This window comes from Barbatula barbatula (genome assembly GCF_947034865.1).
Source record: "Barbatula barbatula genome assembly, chromosome: 1".
Classification (NCBI taxonomy): domain Eukaryota; kingdom Metazoa; phylum Chordata; class Actinopteri; order Cypriniformes; family Nemacheilidae; genus Barbatula; species Barbatula barbatula.
This window is the reverse complement of record NC_136766.1, coordinates 9,007,648-9,022,378: the sequence shown is the minus strand read 5'-3', so window position 1 is coordinate 9,022,378 and position 14,731 is coordinate 9,007,648. Positions and strand designations below refer to the sequence as shown.

General features: G+C 39.6%; 2 protein-coding genes across 3 annotated transcripts; one reads left to right on the top strand and one right to left on the bottom strand.

Moving 5' to 3' along the window:
- The first annotated feature begins 238 nt into the window (after positions 1-238).
- On the top strand, positions 239-14,731 carry sh3tc1 (SH3 domain and tetratricopeptide repeats 1). The gene is made up of 18 exons (XM_079454364.1): positions 239-447; positions 763-828; positions 1,463-1,593; positions 1,696-1,801; positions 1,883-2,023; positions 2,100-2,298; positions 2,380-2,456; positions 2,746-2,941; positions 3,156-3,286; positions 7,848-7,880; positions 8,467-9,380; positions 9,466-10,225; positions 10,310-10,490; positions 11,128-11,278; positions 11,794-11,916; positions 12,114-12,264; positions 12,699-12,895; positions 13,722-14,731. The coding sequence occupies exons 1-18, from the start codon at positions 309-311 to the stop codon at positions 13,986-13,988; spliced, it is 3,963 nt and encodes a 1,320-aa protein (XP_079310490.1). The 5' UTR covers positions 239-308; the 3' UTR covers positions 13,989-14,731.
- Positions 3,285-7,791, bottom strand: LOC306893646 (gametocyte-specific factor 1). 2 transcript variants are annotated; one of them, XM_079455589.1, is made up of 7 exons: positions 7,691-7,791; positions 7,421-7,516; positions 7,220-7,317; positions 5,649-5,775; positions 5,425-5,499; positions 4,998-5,070; positions 3,289-3,675 (listed from the first exon to the last, which is right to left on the bottom strand). In XM_079455589.1, exons 2-7 carry the CDS (start codon positions 7,494-7,496, stop codon positions 3,606-3,608), a joined length of 519 nt encoding a protein of 172 aa, XP_079311715.1. In that variant the 5' UTR covers positions 7,497-7,516; positions 7,691-7,791; the 3' UTR covers positions 3,289-3,605. The 2 variants fall into 2 exon arrangements, with proteins under 2 accessions (XP_079311714.1, XP_079311715.1); XM_079455588.1 differs by having other exon boundaries at positions 3,285-3,675; positions 7,421-7,772.

Sequence of the window (14,731 nt, the reverse complement as noted above, 5' to 3'; positions counted from 1 at the left end):
TCAACGCTCTTTGTTCCTTTAAAACTCGATTATTAACTTTTGTTTAAAGTGTGCGTGCCAAGGTAACATCTAGGTAGAAAGCGCTTCAACTCCACATTCTGTGCACACACCAATACCCTCAGCAAGCTTACATATCTGCACGTTGTTTAAACATTTGCGATCGGAAAGGAAACCGAGTCTTGTCGTGATGTAATGTGCAGTGTTGAATCAGTTCCGCCACCTGTGCGCGTTTATGCGTGTCAGTGGGATGAGCGCGTGACAGAGAGCGCACGGTCATACGGTTCTGCGCTAAACGCATCTGTGTCGGGATGTCAACTAGAAAAAACACCGGTAACGGCGTGGAGCACGATCCTGATGAAAAAAGATCGATAGGTAGAGAGCTTTCGATTGAATACTCACGACATGAATTGGATATTATTATGGAAACTCCCAAAAGTAAAGGCGTGGGTAAGCAGGGAATTTTGTGTGTTTGTTTTTTCTCTACATGCTGAGCAACATTGAAGCAAAGTATTTCTACATTCTGTCATGTCTCTTCACTTTCCTGCTCTGTGAAGTACTTCCACGTATCAATTTACTCCCAGCAACCTCTAGTTGTATGTAACAGTTGATCCAAACTTATGAATTGTAAATCTTAATGTGTGGATTAATGTTACTCTGCTTGGAAATTGTTTTTCGATCAAACTGTTTAATTGAAGGAATAAAATGTCACATTGAGGTATGTCATAATTAAAGCAAAAATGAAGTGTGCAAACATGCCTTCAGATTTTAAGACCTCAAGGGGAAGTGTCAAAGGAACCTCAGCGGCTTCTGAGGACAATGTACCTACAGGTAACTTCAGTCAATATATTCCTTGTATCTCAGACTATTAAAAAAGTTACAAAATCATGGCTCAATAAATGTTTAAACATTACGGAAAAGTATTCAATTTAATTCTTCATCTCAACTTTTTATGATTTATACATCTTCCGTTTGATGTTATGGCGGCATGGTATCGTATGTTTGATGTGCTTCATCAAACTCTGAGCTGGTGGTGACGCTCAAAAAGAGTCACTTTTAGAGATCATACCTTGGACTTTACAAACTCACTGACTGTCACTTATTAACCCTCTCGGTTAAACACAACAGTGGAACATCACATGATTATGTTCAAAATCAATATCAAAACTATGATTTTAACCATTATATTGCTCTTGGAAAATGGCAAATCTAACAAAAAAAACTGCATATATAAAAACAGTCTAAAAGTGTTAGATTAGACTTGAATACTGGAATTAGAATTTATAGCAGTGTATTAAAGTTAGATTTGTTTATTATAACACACCACCTTAGATTACACTACTCTCAATGAACAACCAAGTCATTCTTACACATTTACTAGAGCCGACTCGAATATTTTTCTGTATGAAACGTGATTTGAGGGTGCAATGGGGCATGTTTAACTGTAATCCGTTTCCTGTTGCAGTGTTGGCTATGCAGCTGACTATGGTGGAGGGGCCAGATCGACTTCCTGCTGACAAGGGCACAGAGGAAGTGCTGTGCAGGAAACTCCGTGTGCTGGAAGCTGACCTCACAGAGGTCACGACCCTAATCTCTGTATGGTCATCACTATTTGGAGATTATAAACCATTTCATATGTTAATCAAAATACATTTTACAGAGCATGAGGCATTAATGAGTCTTTTTTCTTTCTGATAGGAACTGTCGGCACATTTGGTGTCTGTTAACAGTGGGGAAAGGACTATCTTTATCACTTTTAACACCTTTGAAGAAATATGGAAGTTTAGAACATACCACAGAATGGGTCTGTTGGATTTCTTTGTGTATTTTACAAGCATTTTTACATAAACTTATAGCTCACCACTTTTTTTTCCAATTTCAAAAGGCTTCTTAGGTCAATGTATGGAAAATCTTCTCATGGACCAGGAGTTCTGGTTAATGTCCCTCGATCAGGATTCTGGAATTGAAATCTCAATTAAAGAAGAGGAATTACATCTTATGTATAGAGGCTTTCTGATGCAAGAAGGTAAACATGAACAAAACATAACTAAATATCACCATGACATCAACATTGCTCCCAAACAGCATTGTTTACTTTTAAGGGTGCTTTTTTGGCTGCTGCACTGCCAATCAGATGTTTGATAGCTCTACATCAGGTAGTGACCTGTACCTGGAGAAGGGAGATGTTGCCCTGTTTGAACCTCCATTCTTAGGATCAGGATGGACAGTGCTATCCCTGGCTGATGGATCTAGAGGAACCAAACCAAAACCAGCTCTGGAACCAGTCATACCCTTTCATGAGTATGGAATATCGTCTGGAATATCATAATACTCTACTGTCTCCCCAAAACTAAAGTATAACATTTCTTCCTGATTCTCAAGATGGTTTTTAAAGTCCTGCCCAGACGCTATATTAGTGGGTGGAGGAAAGGGGACGAGTGACCTTCCATTTCCAATAGGTGAGAGTGTTCAAATAATTGTTATTTGTTATAACTCAACTAGAGATAAAAAGCACATTGTATTTCGTTCAAAGACCGGTGACATTGGGATATGGACAAAAAGATTTGTTCTAAATTTATAAATAAATATATATAATATAAACACGAAATTGCAAAGAGCATGACAACATCAGCTTTATGCATTTTGTGATTTTCATATTATACTCACATTATACATAATTCCAAAGAAACCATAATTTTAGGAAGTCAAACAATCTCAGACATTAAACCATAAAACCGTAACTAAAAGCCATAGGAGTCTGTGAGACCACAGAGGAGTATGGTGCTGATAGGCCAGATGAACTGAGCTTCCAGGCTGGTGAAAACATCATCATCCTCGGCCTGCTGGTGGGCTGTTATGAGTGGTTTATGGGGAAACTGGAGAAAACTGGTGATATCGGACTTATCAAGACCAGTATGGTCAAAGCAACTGATTCTGTTTGCGAGTAAGTGCATCTGTTACTCACCCTTACACTTAGCTTAAGCACTATGAACTACTATTTACTATACTACAAAATGGCATACAGTAGTGCATGAGTATTCGTATTTGGGACGCACCTTGTCTTTGACTTCATGGATTTTAAGGTGTAAGCATGTCTGTGGTAACAACTGTTTTTACAGTACACGTAAATGTAACTGTATCATATGGATATACCACAGATCATCTGAAATTTTCTTGAAAGATGAGGACCGACAAATTGTTGCCTTGGATGTGGAGAAAATTAAAGAGGAGACCATGACCTTATTGAAGAAATCTTGCCAATGTGATGTCGGCACAAACTACAAACTGGGTAAGACTCACAAATTTATTTAGAAAAAAAGCAGAATGATCAAAGAGAAACAAACCAAGATGGTAGAAGGTACAGTACAATTACAGTCACAAAAGCACCCCAAACAAGTCTTTAAAATATCTTGCTTGTAAACTCTTTTTTTGTCTGGTTTAAATTTGACTAAGCCAAGAACAACTCTAACAGCTCCACCTTTGGAAAACGGAAAAAATTGTCACTGTAACACTAGTGACCAACAAATGACAGAACAAGTAACCAAACACTCTTTGAGTCCAGTGCTAATTGTACAGTGGAAGTCTTGCAAAATAATCGTTGCAGGCAGCTACTCTCCCAGTTTCCAGGGAAGAACTCTCGGTGCCCTAAGCCCAGGGGTCAACTTGCTTTGTTCCTCCCTAATACAGAAAATTATACGATTCAACCCATTTGTGACCCTGTACCACAAAACCAGTCTTATACCACGGTCAGACTTGACTCTTGTTGAGAACATTGATTTCCTATTCCGATTGTTCTGCGCAGCGCGTAATGAAGTTGAACACGTCGGTTTCTGAACTGTCTCTCTCCCTCACACTTTAATCAAAAGCAAGGTCGGAAGAGAGAATCCATGTTTCAGGTGGCGGATACTGAGATTATTTTTACCTGAATTACAGCTGGGTGTGAATGTGCTCAAAAACATATTGCCTTTTCTTCCCTGACAAGTGTGCCGCACATGCAGATGACAAAGGAAAAATCTAATAGAGTAAAGTGTTTTCCTTCTACCTAACAGCTGTGAAAAACAGACTGCGCGGCGATGTCCGTAAATGTCCGATTCGGGACGTAATGACTCATTTGAATCGATTAATTTTGTTGAAACACTGAACTCACGAGACTCATTGTCTGAACCAGTCAAATCGGTCACTCAAACACATCAGAGCACAAGCGTGCTTAGATCATTTAACAAGAGAGGTAAGTAAGATGAAGTATTTTAAGTTTATTTATGACTGTGTAGTAAAGTACATATATAATTTAGTTCTGAGTTTCTTTTGAGTTTTGAGCTAGCTAATTTGATTTAATTTGATGTGGTAAAAATAAACACCAGTGGCAAAATGACATATTTTTGCAAAGAGGGCAATAAAGGCGGATTGTGAAGAGTGACAGGTTTAATTTTTGTCAGATCATTTCATAGCCAATATATAACTTGAAAATAAAACTAAATAATAACACCTGTATAAAATAACATATACAAAGTTTCTTTGCAATTATTTTTTATTTATTTGGCTCACAAGTGTTAAAGCGCAAATATGAAGCAGTCTATAGCCGACTATTTTAAAAGACGATTCATCAACTGAGGTCATTATTCAAGATCATTATGATTATTATAAAAAGGATGCGATCAAATTGTAAATTGGTGCGGCCAACTGAGAAAGGGAAAAATTAGTCTAGAGCCATGCTTTGAGTGGTACGGATTGAGAACACAGATTGGCGGGAGCGATTCCCCCATTGTTTTATTTCTGTACAGAGAGGTCACGCTGTGACGTTTTGATCTTCTATTGGTTTCACGCACTTACGTGACGTGAATTCACAGGTTAGAGTTCACCAAACTTGAACTTTGCTACGCAAAAAAAAGTGTGGTTTTGTTGTCCAGGGTCACATTTGCTCAATCTTACAAGAATTACCAAAATTAATATTCACAGTGAGATTCAATACTGTTGTGGAGTTTAAGAAGCTCTTCACTAACCTGTCCTGAGGCTGCGGAGACGTGGACATACCCCAGACAAAGGATGACGCTATTGTTGTATTCTTGTCCATCTCTGTAAAATGCAGACACGATCTGATGTTAATAGCTTGCGTTTATATCATAAAAACTATATATAACCAAGTTATAATAATAATAATATACTTTTCTCCTATCCCAGATTTAGTCCACATAAAGAACTTTAAGAAAGATGCTTGGATTCCCATTTCCCTAAAATGTGTAAACAAATGGCCGTGTGGAGCTTTCACAGCATTGTTCTGTTTGTTTGAACATCCCAACCCAACAACATTGGCAGGCATGTCCGCCAATGGCACAACTAGTCGGGGTGGAGCAAACCGTTTGGCTCACAACTGCACAACCTGAGCGTATTTTGAGAAATCAACCGACACACTTCATATACAACTCTTACCTTCATCCCAGTCTTCATCACAGGCAGGGGCAGTCCAGGTGCTCACAGGGATTTGAAACTTGTTATCACTCTCCACTTTAAACATTCAAAGGTCAGATCAGTTTAGTGTATAATGTCAGTCCGCTTCATTATTTACACAGTATAAGGATCTTCCTTCCTTACTTACTTAGAAAGTATGTTTAGGTTTTCTAAAACCAATGCTAGTGAAATGTTGTAAGGCTTACCATAAGTTTCATTAACAGAGCAACGGTCCAAACAGGTCGAGATGTGATGGGACAGTTCATCTTTTCTCATCAAGTGACGTGCGTTAAATGGACACGTCCAAAACTCACCGATCAATTCAGGGTGATTCTAAAAATGACATTTACATCAGATGCACAACTGCTCAATGTAAGCAAACTGAACAAATCACAAGTTTTCCCAGAGGGGAACTGGTTCCCCTGGTTGAGCCTGGATTCTCCCAAGGTTTATTTCTCCATTGGAGTTTTGGGTTCCTTGCCACCGCCTGCATACTGTTTTGCCCTGTTTGTCTGACCGGGGGGCTGCTGATACCAGCTTTAGAATTTAAGGTCGGTTCCACATTTAGTTCGATTGCCTGGTCCGAACCCTACTTCGATTGCTCGCCCCTCCCCCTGCACCGAGTTCATATTATTATTTTTGGGTCCGAACTGCGGGTCGTTTGCGTCATCAGCCTGCAGACGTTTTCCCTGTCGCTTGTAACAAATATGCAGGAGAAGGCGTCAAAATGCATAACATTGCTCGTGTCACTTTTATACATTTATGTTTTTGAACCATAGGGGTTTGGTTTCCAACGCTTCAGTGCTTAGTGGTCCTTTTGTCTGTGAATGTACTGCAAATGCTCTTAAGAACGCTGAAGGTGAACAGAAATGAGACAGCTCTCTGCTTGGAGCACGTCAGTCCTTTCTACCGAAGTATACGTCATTAATAGCAGTTCACTTCCGCGATTTGGTACTATTGCGTTCATATCAGCAGCGAAGAATACTTGAGTTCATATGAACTGCACCCCAGACCGCCCCTTTTTGAGCGGACTCAGGTACAGTTTGCGGGTGCGCACATGGATTCGGAAGACAGCGTTCACATCACCCAAACCGAACCGAACTCTGACGTTTATCAAACCCGGGTGCACACCAAAAGTGCTAGTGTGAAACCACCCTAAGATTTTCGTATTTATTAATAGAATAGTAAAATGGAAATTAAAGCTTAATTTATTAATTATAACATATAAGAACTCCTATAGGAGTCCGTATAATATTTGACCTGTGTTTCTCTCTTTTATCTAAATAATAAATATGTGGTTCTCAGTGATAACCACGCTGTGTGTGTGTGTGTGTGTGTGTGTGTGTGTGTGTGTGTGTGTGTGTGTGTGTGTGTGTGTGTGTGTGTGTGTGTGTGTGTGTGTGTGTGTGTGTATTGTGCTATGTGCTTGTGGAGTTGTTTTGAACCTGTGTGTGTGTTCACATTTTTAGTTTTAACTTTAATGTTTTGCTCATAGTCAATATGTTTCACGCACAGCTGCTTTGTTACAATGAAAATGGTAAGACTCATTTAAGCAAATAAAATGTTTCATTCAAATTCAAACACTTCAGTTTATTACTCCTAAACAGAATTAGAGATTTCATATCTAAAGCTAAATTTGTAAAGGTGTAAAATTATATATTAAGCAAGAATGGGAGATTACAATAGTATTCAAAGACTAACATCATTACATTCAATCCTGTAGAAATTGGAATCGAGTATTGGATTAAAAAAGGTACATAAAGGCTTGCAAACCAACCTTCCTGCATTTAATGAGGTGGTAAGGAAATCGGCAGGCCCTTATTAGATGACTCGGGTCATATGGACATAACAGCAGTTTGTCAGGGTTGAAAAAATCTGTAAAACCAAAAGCGTCCAAACGTCAATGCAATCTAAACCAATGCAAACAACAATGGAGCTTGTTGTTAGCGCTGCGTCCGTGTGTTTAGTGCGTTCTTACCTTGACTTTCCTCCCATCTCGGAGCTGTGACATCCAGCCCGGAACCGCTACCATTTCTTGATCTTTTACTTGACATCCCTGCCAGCGCTCTTAACTCTGAATGCATAAAACACAATTCACTTTCTATTTTATCCTTTATCCGAAACCAACACATGGTCGAAATGCCGTTATTGTGAGAATTCAATTAGCCGTATGTTGTCGCGTGTTTCTTTACGGTTTATTCGACTACAACACAGATAGCATGCATGACTACGACAGTTTTTAACTCACTTTTATTAATCTGTGTAGTTAATAAATGCGCTTCAAGAGGACAGCCCAAACCACCTTGCGGCTACACGTCGTTAATTCAACCATTAGAGGCGCTAAAGCGCAACACGTTTGGGTCCTTTTGGATCATTTTAACAAACTTTTGTTTTACTTACTACAGATCTGACGAAGGAAATTCCAGGAACAGTTCAAAGTAAGTGAATATTTGTGTGATTATTTAAAAAAAATTAAGCACTTTAATACAGAGTGTCGTTTTTGTGCAATTGTTATTTAGCGCAGTAGTCCTCGCGAACTTTTGTTCACGTTCATGCAGCGCTGCGCAAACAGAGCGGCATATGACATCACAGTAGCGCGGTACAGTAGCGCGGTCTTCGGTCGTTCAGTCTGCGCAGCGCTGCATTAAGTCTCGCGGTACTCCGATGTCATACACGCCGATCGGTCTTCAGCGCTAAAAGTGAACACATAAATCACCGCCGTACTTCCTATCTCCATATTTCGTGATTTTTATTTTTGGCAATAAATTGTTACTATTATTCAACCTTCATGTTTGTCACTGGTTATTGCAAATATACTATGTAACCAATTAAAAAAGTATTAAAAATGACTTGTCAACTTTGACAACACAGTAGCCTATAGGTAGAGAGTTTTGTTCCATTTCCTGAAAAAGAGCAAAATTGGACATCCAAAGTTTTGGAGCGATGGCAGCGAAATGTTGAATATTTCTAATGTTAATGTTTGTGAAACTAAAATACCAAACTATTTTTATATTTTGTCTCCAGACAAGAGTCATCAAACAGAAAGAAACAATCTAAAACATAAAGTCAGCCGCATTTTGAGGAAGTCGAATGAGAGCCCAAGAAATGAGGTTAAATCAATCAGCAGCAAGCACCAAACACAAAAAGAAGCCGTTGATACTGAGGCATCCGAGGGAACCCTACGTTTTTCTGTCTGCTCAAAGCAGGAGAACACAAGTCCGGACGGACATCATGCTCTCCTCTCCTTCTTGAACAGCCACGATCACCACCCTGAATTCCTTCTCCTTTACAGCGCTTACCCAGAATTCCTCATCTCACATTTTCAGGGTCACTCTGATGAAGAAGACATAGTGGCATATTTAGGAGAAGCCAGAGAATTAGCTCGAAAGAAAAGCCTCTCATGGGCACATAGTCGAATCTGTTTCCTTCTTGGACAGCTCTGTGCGGGAAGGTCCAAGTTCTCACAGGCCCGGGTTTACTTCGAGGAAGCTTTGAGTGTACCCGGGGATTATTTCAAAGACATGTTTCTGCTCTCTGCCATTTACTCCAACCTGGCGTTCATCTACCTAACCCAGAAAAACCATGATAAATTTGTCTCTTTGTCAGAGCGCTTTTCTGCTGTGTTAATGGCAGTTCCCGGTTGTCTGTTTGGTTGTGAGGAGCCTGAGATATTAAAATATGTGTTAAAGAAGGCCATCTTGGCCCAGAACAGATATGTGGAAGCAAGAGTCTGCTTTCTTTTGGCAAAACTCCACCTGAAGCTTAAAGATGGCATGAGCGCAATCCCGTTCATTGAAAGACTTCAGATTCTTGCTGATGAGGTTTCAGGGGCTTGTGATGCAACATGGAGCCATGCTTCCCTGGTGTTGGCAAGACTCTACAGCGACCGGGGTCTGCCACATTTGGCTGAAAGCTGTGCACGTCGAGCATCTCTACAGGTTGGTACTTCATCTTGAGATATCCATCTTACATACTGTATTTATATATGTATATATTAAAAAATGTGCTCATTTAATTACCTAGGTAGGAGCCACAGTGTCACACTGTCTTTGCGGCATCTCACTATTACTCGAAAATGCATCGGAGCTGTCCAGGGTGACCATCCCAACTCAAGTGGCTCCTTATCTGACCCATGCTGTCTCTTTAGTGCCCACCAACGAGGAGCCTGGGCTCACTTACATCCATGCCCTGTGCTTGTCCTGGCTCTTCCACAGACACAGCATGCCGGATAGAGCTGTGTGTTACATGCTCACCTTCCTTGATCACAGCAGCACATTCGGCGTCACACAGTCAGATGTCACTGATGCTCTCATGTGGTTGGCATGGCTGCACATCTACAACCAGCAACCCAGCAGAGCTCTGGAGGTTCTTGATGGCGTGCTGTCGTCTCTCCCCGAGCACTGCACAACTCCGTTGGAGGGGGTGGTGTACAATATGCGTGCCATCGCGTACAGACGTTCCACAGACATCCGGCAAGCTTCTGAAAGTTACCGGGCTGCAGTCGAGATTTGCGAGGAGTTCGAAGATCGACATAACTGGGCCATAGTGCTGGCCAACTTCGGGTTCATGTGTTTGCAAGTCAAGGCCAAGAGGTTGGCGGAGGAATACCTCACCCGCTCAGTGGAGCTGTTCTCGGAGCTAGAGGACGAAGGACATGAATTCAGTTTTATTGCTGTGCTTCTTGAGTTAGGGAGACACTTGATTTCTCAGGGAAGCTATGAGAGTGGGAAGATCTATTATGAGTGGGCCTTGTTGACTGCTGTCCACATTGATGACATGGAGAGTAAGTGTTACAATGACTCAAGACACAGTATTGGATTTAGTGACGTATATAATCAATTGTATCATCATGTTGCTTGTTGCACAGGTCAGCTGGCAGCCATACGTCAGCTGTGTCACCTGTATGAAGAGGTGTGTCCAGATGAAGCTCAGTGTATCATCTACAATGAATACCAACTGAACCTTGTACAGCTGATTGGAGACAAGAGTTTAGAGGGAGATATATTGGAGAAGATCAGCCAGCTATACCTGAACTTGGGCACAGAGAGGTTAGCACTGACACGCTCATAATAAAATATAGAATTAGAATGTGACTTTCTGAGTATTCAGTTTGATAAATAATTGTAATGTTTAGCATTCTAACATATGATGAATATTATTGATTACTTTTTGTATTCAGGAAGTTGTTGCATATCTTAGTTACTGGTCTAAATAATAAGACAGTAGATAGTATTAGGATTATTACTGTTTCAATTTTACACATCACGGTAATTGGTAAGACTTTTATTGTGACAGTACGGTATTGGCGGTTTGGAAGCATGCATGCATGCTTTTGTGACCCAAACTTAACTTTACACATCAACTTAAATGCGACAAGGTTACAATCAACAAATTATTTATTTATTTAAATTTGTTAATACAATTATTATACCATAAAATATAAATATTTATATGATTAAGCACTAGCCAGACTACACTTCGGGACAGACACATGCATCCGATGAAACCATCTGTATTATATTATAAATTATATAATAGTCAGATATACGTCTAAAATGATAAGCAGTATTTTGAATTGCCACCAATTACAATGTTGTGCAAATCAATTATCATGTAGAACAGTAATTTTAGATAGCATATTAAACAAATGCCAAATAACAAGTTCTTGCTCATATCCTGCCACAGAGCAAACAGGGCTGCTTTAGATTATACCAAACGGAGCCTGGCCATTTTTATTGACTTGGGCAAAAAGACGAAGGAGGCTCATGGCTGGCTACGGGCAGGAAAAATTTACCACATCCTCAAACAAAAGGAGTTAGTGGATCTTTACGTGCAGGTATGAACTGCCTTCTCAAGTGTATTGCATACACTGTTTAGCATTTTGTATCCACATTTGTGTTTCATGTTTCTTCAATTTAGTTTGGAGGACAATTGTTAGTCAGGACAATACACTTTCTATAAGAAATAGAATCAGAATCAACAAGAACAAATAAAGGTAGCGGACTAAATTGAGAGAATGCCCACTGTCTACAGCAATGTAAACGATGCAATGTACTTTAAATAACTTTCTAAAACACAAGACTCATCCTTCAATTTGTCAATGACTACTATTTCTACATTATATAGTAGGTTGTATACACTACAATAATATAAACTGTGATTTGACACCATGCCATTCCCAACATGCTTTGCGAAAGTATTTTGCAATACGGGGTTCATGCCGCTCAACTGGTAAAGCTGTGCGTTAGATAACACTCATGCTGATCAAATATATAGCTGTAAGGAGAAAAGTGTCTGCCAAAAAGCATAACTGTAAATGTTCCTCTCTAGTAAATTTGCTGTATGTGACAGGTTGCCCAGGACATGGCTCTGAGCACAGGAGACACGCTTTTCACCCTGGAGCTGTTAGAAGCAGCAGGAGATGTGTTCTTCAACAGCTCAGAAGACAGAGAGAAAGCCATCTGCTTTTACAGGGTATATTATGTGCAGGTCCTGAGAATAAATGTGGCTTTAACACGAGGTTTTTAATAAATGATAAACAAGATTAATGTCAAAGTACTTCCTCCAATGCGTATTTCTGATTGCAAAATAACTAAATTCAAAAGTTAAATGCAAGTTGTGATGTCATTTATAAAAAATATAACACATGTATATCTGTGTGCATTCATAAGGACCGAGCCCTTCCCATTGCGGTTAAGACGAGCAGCGTGCGCTCTCAGCTTAGGCTGTGTAACAAGCTTTCGGAACTCCTGCTGCAGTTGAGACAGTTTTCAGAGGCCATTGAGTTCGCACAAACTGCGTTAGACATAAGCGTGAGTCTGAGTAAGTTAACACATGTACAAACACTAAATTCACACAGTATTGTGCTAGCAATCCCATGGCCATGAGTTCAATTCCCATGGATAACACTTAGGGATATAATCTTAAATGCACTTTGTAGTGTCAAAGCCAAATGCATGTATGTATATTAAAATTAAATCCACCCCAGTCAGATTACTAAAATATCACTTCCACCTTAAACCCTTGTATAGCCTATACTGTAGAGATGTGACTTGTGTTTTGATCTCACTCACTCTCTGCATAAGACTGCACTGAATTATGGTCCTTCAGATTGTGGTTTACCGCCAAATGTTTCATCTGCTTCTGAGAATAAGACACACATGGTAAACTCATGTTCACAATACTGCCAAAACCTTTAGAAAAGAATGTCTCCTAGATGGATAACAAATTTTCCCCTGGTTTTATTTTTCTTACAGATGACCATTTAAATGAGCGTGTGGCCTTCCATCGCCTCGCCACCATGTATCATTGTGTGGATCAGTTTGAAATGGCAGAGCACTACTTTCTAAAAGCGCTGTCCTTGTGTCCCTCACCCCTGCAGTATGACGAGGAAGCCTTGTATTATGTCAGGGTTTACCAAACACTGGGAGACATCATCTTCTATGATCTAAAGGTAAAAGAGGATCAGATGGATTCAATAATCACTCAGGGATGAGATGTTTTGATAACCTGGTCATTTTTAAAGCCATGGTTTCGAAATCGGATTGGTTTCCCGTACAGGGCTGAAGACTAGTCGTAGACCAAAATAAATGTTAGAGGGGTCTAAACTGAAAACAGCTTGCACAGATAGTGGAATTGTTTTCTCTCAAAATACACAGAAGTCATATTTTTTTGTTATTAAAACTACTTAAATGTCCTAGCAAAGGCCTGGTCCTGGCTTAATCTAATTACTTTCTTGAAAACTCGCCTTTGTTTTTAACCAAAATAAAAAATAAAAAAATTGCAACAATTTATTGGATGGAAAAATATAGCTTAAGTTCATTACTAAACCAGAAGATGGCAGTCTAAGTACATATTGAATACATGATTATTTGTTACCGCATGACCATGTGCAACCACTCTAAACTATGTATCATCTTACTATATTTGCATTTGCTGTAAACAAAAAAACTGCTAAATGGTGTTGAATTTTAGGCAAGTTTAGGTCTGAAATGACTTTGTCAGGACACTTTATATAGTTTGTGTGTAGTGTAAATTTGGCTAAATAAATGATATGCAATAACCAGTCACAATTCAGTTTGCAAATAATATGATTCTATCATTTCACTTTTACGCTGATCATTATATCAAGTCAATAGAAAAAGAGCTTAATACCCACAGTAAAAGTAAGCCTAACCAGATGCTTTGAGAAATATCAATAAAGTGCTGCTTTGCAAACCATAATGCACATCTGCATTGTCAAGCTCTAAAATATCCTGACGTATCCTCTGAATTTCCAGGACCCATTTGACGCGGCTGGCTATTATCATCTTGCACTGGCTGCCGCTATGGACCTGGGCACCAAGAGGTCTCAGTTAAAGCTGTGCACTCGGTTGGCTACTGTCTACCACAACTTTCTCATGGACCGTGAACTCTCACTGTATTTCTACCAGCGAGCACGTGTTCTCGCGAACGAGCTCCACGTTCGCCGCGTCAATTTGGCTCCAGACCAGAACTTCAGGTCCACAGCCCAGTACAAAAATACTTTATTGGGGGTAACACGATAGATTTGTGATGCCGACATGTATGCGTTTTTATCAGTAGTGAAATTTTAAGCATGCATGTTACACACATCACTCTCATTCCCCTGGATCAGAACCCATGACCTTGATGGGTAAATGCTCTATCAGTTGATCAACTGGACACTTCTACTGAACGCTGTTTTAAGTAAAATTGTCTGTGAATTTTCTCTTTATTTACTTGATGTTAAGATGTACTACTTGATTTATTTACAGAACGTCTTACTCAAAGTGACATGTTGATAGTTCCAGAAAGTGTTTACCGGACTGTAAACAATACAATTTTCATTCATCACTTGCTTTGCATTGTTTAGATTGTTTTTAAATCCCACTACATTATTTCTGATGATGTTGTTTCTTTCTAAACTGAAATTGAAGTTTTTATTGGTTCTGGTCTTTGCAATGTGTTATATTTTCATGTGCCAAACGTGCAATTTACCCTTCTGGAGAGTGATGTCATTGAACACATTTTTTACCTTGAGAAGGGTTGTTCTGTTTGTAGTAATTGCAAAAAATGACATGAGTTGTACTTTTATATAAACATGTTCACGGCTGGTGAAATGACTTGGCCTAAGGCCACACCAGCTCTGTCAAAACAAACTCACGGGTCCTGTAGGGTCTAGTGCCTATGAGGCATTTAAATGCATGTGCTAAAAAGAGCTGTCAGCGCTGCTGCCAATTAAAGTGAATTCCTGTAGAATAGTCAGACGATAAGACAAATGCATAAAATA